Here is a 7,009-nt window from a genome sequence, read left to right as displayed (position 1 = left end):
GCCAAATAATCTCTATCTTTACATCCTACAATCCCCCACTAAGGCAGGCCTCGCATCACATGCAGGTAACACCGAACTATCAGCTGCCGATCTGTGGCAGTCCGATTCGCGGCCACAGTGTGGGCAGCTCATTCAGATTGCGTTCACCTGGCACTCACGGCTGCTGCGACCTGCGACACGACACTGGTGCGTCTGACGCCTCGCTTTACCACGCTCTACAGGTCACACGCGCGCTGTCGAGACGCTGGTTTCGTCGCATCAGTCAGGATGTCTCGGCGCGCCGGACGTCACACCGACCGAACGGCTTCCTCAAGTGGCCCGGCCTCCGCCGCGCCCCCGCGTGCGGACCGCCTGAGCGGAGAGCCCCTGAGAGCCTCGCGGGTGACACGCTGCCACTGCGTCCAGGAGACCCCGGTGCAGGGGAGGGCGTGGGGTGGGGGGGGGGGGGGGGGGGTGCGGCGCGGGCCGGGTGCGAGCTAAGCTCTGCGTGGGCCGCGTGGTCGGCCCTCCATTGTTCCGCGTGGTGGGAGCGCGTCAGCCCGTGGCTGCCGGCGGCAGCAGCACGGGCCCGCCTCCAGGCCAGGTCAGTGGGTCTCGCCTGCGGCGCTCTTCGGAGGGACGGAACGGGGACGACGGGCGCCGGCCCAGCTGATGTCAGGTGATAACGAGACGCTGACGCAGCATACCAGCGTGAGGGGTCACTTCTCCAGGGAAACGCTGAAAAAAATGTCATACCAGCAGTACTTCTGACCAGTGCTGTGCACGCTGAGAGGAAGCTGCATGCTGTGCGCAACTTCGGTCAGGGCTTATGTACCATACGCAACGGCTTTTCATCGAAATGACGAGAGGCTTTGATTATAATTTGTGCCGATTAAGCCACACAAGCTCGTACAGCAGGGCCACCTTTCTCCTCACGCCCTGGACGGTTTCAGTTCTGCCATATACACGGTTGGGACTGGAATGAGCAAGCCGGAATCCCAGCGCGTGAATCTGCCGAAACGCGTTGTGGTACCTCGCTAGGCTTGCCTCGTTCATGTGTATCTCCATACCCAACTGCCGCACGCTTTTCAAGGAGTTAACGTCGTCATCAAGCCAGTCCCACTCGCTGCCCTCGATATCCACCTTCAGATAGTCTATCACCCTTTGCGTATGGCTTAAGTTGGCTCTTATCTGTGTCAGTGACATCATTCGCCACTTTATCGGGGTGTTTTTCGTCTTCGTTCCGAGGCCAGTCCTGTAGAAGTGGACGCCGAACGCCGTTTTACCCTCAGGGTAGGTCTCCATGGACGGGTCAAACGCGTGCACCTGACAGCCGTAGCCAGTCACGTCCTTGTCGAAGCTCCACTCGTGCGCGATGCCGAACGAGTAGACGAGGCACGCCCCCGCCGTCGGCGCATACTCAGCATCCAGGCAGACGAACTTGTCGCCATCGACTTTGCCGCTTCCTGTGCAGACGCCTCCGAACATGCTCAGTCTCCGGCACCAGACGGTGGGCGTTTCGATGTAGTTAAACAGCTGCAGCGAGAGGGGCATGCCATCCTGGGCGTCGAACGGAAGGTGGTCGGGGTGCTGGGTGGAGGGTGCTTCCACCTGCTTTTGACTGACCGGTCCCACCATGTTGACGCTGGTCCACCACCTGCGGACCACAGAACCGACCGAGTGGTATACGGATCTAGAGGCGTGGCTTCCGACATACGCGAGCTGGTTACGCTACACAGTAGAAGAACTGTAGAAGCTGGCCTGAGCTCTTCAGTGGATGCGGACAAGTGACAACTCAAAGTTGAAGGGAACAGGTCTGTAAAATGAATATATGATACGTGTCTAGAAGTGCAGAATTATGGGGACAAATGCACAGGCTCCATGCACTCTTCCAGGCAAGTGGCAAAAACGATATCTGCAGAGACCTTCCTACAGGTGAGAGAGACTAAGCCAGTGAGATCTTGAGATAATTGACATAATTGGTGTGCGACCCGCTGTGATAGGCTTACTATTCGGAGCTTAATGTGACCCAAGAACGCACAGCCGTCACCCATACAGTTTAAGCCGCGGTTGACAAGCTGCGCTCCATTCACACTGCGGTTGTGCTGGTACAAGGCGAAGCCCAAAAAGACAGCAGATTGAATTTCGAGTACTTCAGATGGACCTCATATTGCTTGCGTCATAAACATTTTCACACAAGCGAACCAGCACGCTTGCTAGCCTTTTTATATCACTAGGTGAGTGTTAACACGCGCTCGGATGTTGTCAAATTGACCGCCTAAAGGTTTTTCAGAATGGTGTCCGAATGGCGCGGTAAGGCGTGTCAAATTTTGCATATCTGCAGGCAATTGAATAGCCGATCGTTTGGCTTCAAAAGTTTACATTGATGTACCTTGTAAGGTCGCTGACCTACGGCAGGTCAAAGTCAGGCCTTGGATTCAGCGAAGCTAATTTCTAAAGAATCGTTCAACCCGATGCAACAACGGAGTGTTAACAAGCTCCCGGGTGACTGGCTAGATACCCTTCGCTCAGGTGGGGGGTCAATTTGACCCCCCCCCCCTGAGATCTCGGGAACTAAGAGAGCTAAAGACACCAAATTCACAGGGTGTGTTGACCTCTACGTGGTCTTACTTGGGTAAAGTTTGAGGTTCCTAGTTCGTGATCTTCGGGCCAAATAAGGTCAAGCAATGGCAAGTTCCAGGTTGGTCTCCAACAGGCTCCCACAACCTAGATAATTGTCTCCAAGCAAAAAGTCGCATGCTCATTTAAGGTCAGTGACCTTGTTTGACCTTTTTAAGGTCATGGTGACCAAAATCATACAATGACTGCTCTGAGTTTTGCATTTGAATAAGCAGCAAAAATTATGCTAGGCAGTATGCTCCTAAAAACAAAATGTTGACCTGCGTCATTTTAGGTCAATGACCTATTTTAACCTCTAAGAAATCCATGGAAGATGTAGAATGTGGTTCCTGCTATTAATAAACTTGAAATGGACACCAAAAACTATCCCATACAGCAAGCCCTAGAGTAATAAGACATGATGGTTTTGACCTTGGTCTGACCTCCATACGTGACGTTAAGTCAATGTAATTTGTTCATTCCATTGCTGTATTGCCTAAGAGAGTATCTCAGAGATGTACGGCTTTGTCTAATACTTCGTTCCTGCATCAGATTGAACGATTCCCTAGAAATTGTCTTCGCTGAAACCATGAATTGACTTAAACCCCCCATAGATCAGAGAACTTACAGCGTACATCTAAATTTTTGGCACCAAACGATCCGCTAGTCAATTGTCTACAGCTCTGCAAAATTTGGCGCGGCTACGCCACGCCGTTCGAAAACCATTTTGGAAAAAACCTTCCTGGGTGCGGGATCAATTGCCCCCCCCCCCCCTCACCCGAGCGCGTGTTAAATGAGTCCATACAGCTCAACACTTTCTTAGGCAACACGCCAATTGCATGAACAAATTCCATTGATGTAGGTTCAATTATAAAGGTCAGACCACGGTCAAAACCAGTCTGTTTTATTGCTCTAGGGATTGCTTTATGGGATATTTTCTTGTGCTCATTTCAAATTTATTTATAGCAGGAACCGCATTACAAGCATTCCGTGGCCTTCCTAAAGGTCAGAATAGGTCACTGACCTTAAATGTCCCAGGTTAACATTTTTATTTTTAAAAACAGACTGTCTAGCGTATTCTTGTTGCTTATTCAAATAGAAAACTCAAAGCAGTATTGCATGGTTTTGGTCAGCATGATCTTCAAGAGGTCAAAAAAGATCACTGACCTGAAATGAGCACTTGACTTTTTGCTTGGAACAGGTATCTAGGTTCTAGGGCACTTTGGAGACCAGCCTGGAGCTCGACCTTGTTTGAACCTACTTGAACCAAAGGCTATTTGATCATAGGAATCTCAAACGTTGACTTAAGTGAGTACACGCACAGGCCAACACACCCTGTGAATTTGGTGTCTCTAGCTCTTTTAGCTCCTGAGATCCCAGAGGGGTCAAATTGATCCCCATCCGAGCGAAGGATATTCAACCAGCTACACGGGGGCGTGCAAATCAACAGTGCAACTAATGCAGTACTGCCCAACTGTCACTAATCAGATTGATAATGCTGTGTCCAGCATTCGCGGAGCGCAACCACAGCCAGCAGCCAGCACTTTGCCGCCGTCCATGGCACGGAAGGAGAGGTAGGCCGTTTATATAACCCTCTTGCTGAATCGACGCCCAGCGTACTTAGAGACGGGACAGACCGTAGTTTGCTACATTTGGGTACAACATCCCCTAATCGGTCAAGGTTGTCCGCAACTGCTGTCATGGCCATGCATTATTCAGATATCACATTCCTTCTATAACCATGCCGAAACTACCTGCTCCAATTTGCATAGAAAATTGGGTAGATTGGAAGTTTGGTAGGAAAAATACATGCACTCGGAACCCAAAATCATGCGTATACTATGTGTGGGAAAATGGTCCAATGACTGTTGGCCTAGCTTTCCTGTCAACCAGGAATTAGATCTCAAATGTTCAACTGTTTTTTTTCCGAATCCGGTGTCGTTTAGTAATGCAGTGTCGTTATGCACGTGCCGTGCAGGAACAACTACGCAGCGGAACGTCGATACACACCGCTGCACTTACCAGTAGTGTGATCCCAGCGCCACGACGACGACTAGCGCCAGCGCCGCCGCGAACGCGCCGTTTCGCCGATTGGCGCCGGGGAACATCTCGGCGTGATGGTTCAGAACTCGCGGGTGAACAGCCAGCAGTTCCCATACGGATCCGCGCCCCAGACGGACTGCTGGCTGCGCACGAGCGGCCGGTCAGGGCAGTCACCAGTCGCGATCGACGGACAGATCGTCGACGCTGCCTGCCGTCGTCTGGCGATCGGCGCCGACATGTCACACCACACCAAATGAGGCAAACGGAAGAGATGCACATTGGCGGCGATAGGCCTGATACCTTATCGATGACGAGGCACGAAGCGAGACATATGGCTGATGAGGCTGCCCTCGTCCCGACTGCGGTCAGGCATCAGCTCCACGGCATTCTGAAGGGACGAGGCTGCAAAACGGCTAGTGCCAGGCCTGCAGAATCTTAAGAACCTTCAGCCAAAGTCGTATGAAATGCGCAAGGGCTTTTCTAATCCATGTTTTACGTGAAAAACACCGCGGTGGTTGCTCATAACGCTATGCTGGTGGGGGGGTGGGGGGGGGGGGGGGGCGATGCGAACCATCCTCTGTCATTTCAAAGGCAAAAACGCTAGAGCCTTGTAAAAAAGCAACAATGGCTTGACTCCAACGTCTTCTAGCGATTGATAATACATTTCATGTCATTAGGTCAATCATTGACTTCGCTATGCCATGCCACTGGCCATGTTTTAGAAGATTACACTTTTCGGCTTTCTATGCCCATATTTACGAAAGCATACACGGAATCATACAGAACGAAGTGAAACTTACACAGCCGTGCTCCTCGATTAGTTGTGAGCACATTGAATGCATTTTTGTCTGTTTGGAGCAGACTTTTCAACTGTAGGGCTCCGTTAACATGACAGTTTCGCTCCGTCGCGAGCGATCAGCGGACTCGGTTGCCGCCTGCCACTTTTGCCGGTCTGGGATCACCGTGCAGTTGTTGAAAACAACTGCCATTGCACGGGAACCAGAAAAGCTAGAAACGCGTATTTTTTAGTCAAAAGACGCGCAATGGATGGGCTACTGAAAAGTTAAGCGCAAAAATACGGCATGCAAGATATCGTAAAAATACCTCAGGGGTGCCATATTGAGCCCCTCCCTATCAGGGCAGGGGATATCGAGCATAGACCGGACTCCCCAGCGGCACACCGTTAGCCAGGGGAGGTCAGATAACACATTTTCAAAAGATAATGGACAGCGGAAAACCCCACACTGCAGCGTGGGGTCTCAGACCACACAACAAGCTTAAGCGGCTTACGCCAGCCTGTCGCAACACCGCCGCGCAGACCTTTGCCTCGCCGCACCCCAACCGGCCCGACTGTGACCATTCCGCGCCCCGACGCGGATGTGCACCCACCGATAACACGCAACAACGCGCTGCCAAACATTTCAAGCCATAGCTCACTCGTTGGTAGAGGTGAATGGAAACTTGATACAGACATTCTGCATGGTCCTAAATGAGATGTTTTGTTCAGGTTTTCCGCTCGAGCGGGGTGGGTAGGGGAGGGGGAGGGGTCGTGCGGGCGCTTTCGCACCCGGCCACTGGCAGCTCGGCACCGCGTCCGGGCGCAGATCGGTAGACGTAGACGGCAGACGTGCATTCGGACTATTCACAGCACACTCGTAGCTATCCAAGTCCGTTGTCACGGCATTAAAACAGGATGCCAATGATTACCCCGTCCCTCCCCCCCTCGCCCACACACACACTTCTCACGAACGTGCACATGTACGCGGTTGCACATGCGAACATGACGCGAAACGCTCCAGGGTCAGGATGTCCGTGAAGTTAGCGATTTATTCAGCGATTCATTCAGCGACAAGTTCTGATTTCTCTGAAAAATCTCAAGTCCAATTGTCGCATGAAAACACAAAAAATGACCCTTCTTTTGCATTAGCATGTTATTTTTAAGGTCAAAAGCTGGGTCAAAAGACAGGACTTGATATCACCCAAAAAATACCGGCCGATTTTCAGTTTACAAATGTCAGAATATTTGACACAGAAAGAACAGGCATCAGTCGGAAAGTTGTAGCTTCTTAAGGTCACCATTCAGGGGAAAACGCTGGCTCAAAAGAAGGAGAACTTAATATCACCCAAAAATTACATGCCGATTTGAAAACTACAAGCATCAAAGTATTCACCAGCGCAAGACCTAGCGTCCGTCAGAACGTACTGACATTTCAAGGTCACCCTGCAAGGTTAAGCGCGGGTTCAAAGGATGGAGAACTCGATATCATCCAGTACATACCTGTCTATTTACGACTTGCGAATCTCAGAATATTCACCACAGAAAGAACCTAGCGTCTGCCAGAAGCACCTGGCCCTTTAAGGTCATCCT

At 51.3% G+C, this 7,009-nt stretch overlaps 1 protein-coding gene across 1 annotated transcript; it reads right to left on the bottom strand.

Annotated features, from left to right (window-relative positions):
- Positions 1-472: 472 nt before the first annotated feature.
- Positions 473-4,856, bottom strand: LOC119109590 (methyltransferase-like protein 24). Its single transcript, XM_037233282.1, has 2 exons — positions 4,621-4,856; positions 473-1,636 (listed from the first exon to the last, which is right to left on the bottom strand). Exons 1-2 carry the CDS (start codon positions 4,704-4,706, stop codon positions 856-858), a joined length of 867 nt encoding a protein of 288 aa, XP_037089177.1. The 5' UTR covers positions 4,707-4,856; the 3' UTR covers positions 473-855.
- Positions 4,857-7,009: the final 2,153 nt, after the last annotated feature.

Source organism: Pollicipes pollicipes, unplaced genomic scaffold (assembly GCF_011947565.3).
Source record: "Pollicipes pollicipes isolate AB1234 unplaced genomic scaffold, Ppol_2.1 Scaffold_2555;HRSCAF=2994_pilon_pilon_pilon, whole genome shotgun sequence".
NCBI lineage: Eukaryota > Metazoa > Arthropoda > Thecostraca > Pollicipedomorpha > Pollicipedidae > Pollicipes > Pollicipes pollicipes.
Note: the sequence above shows the minus strand (reverse complement) of the source record. Positions and strands in the feature narration are given on the sequence as shown.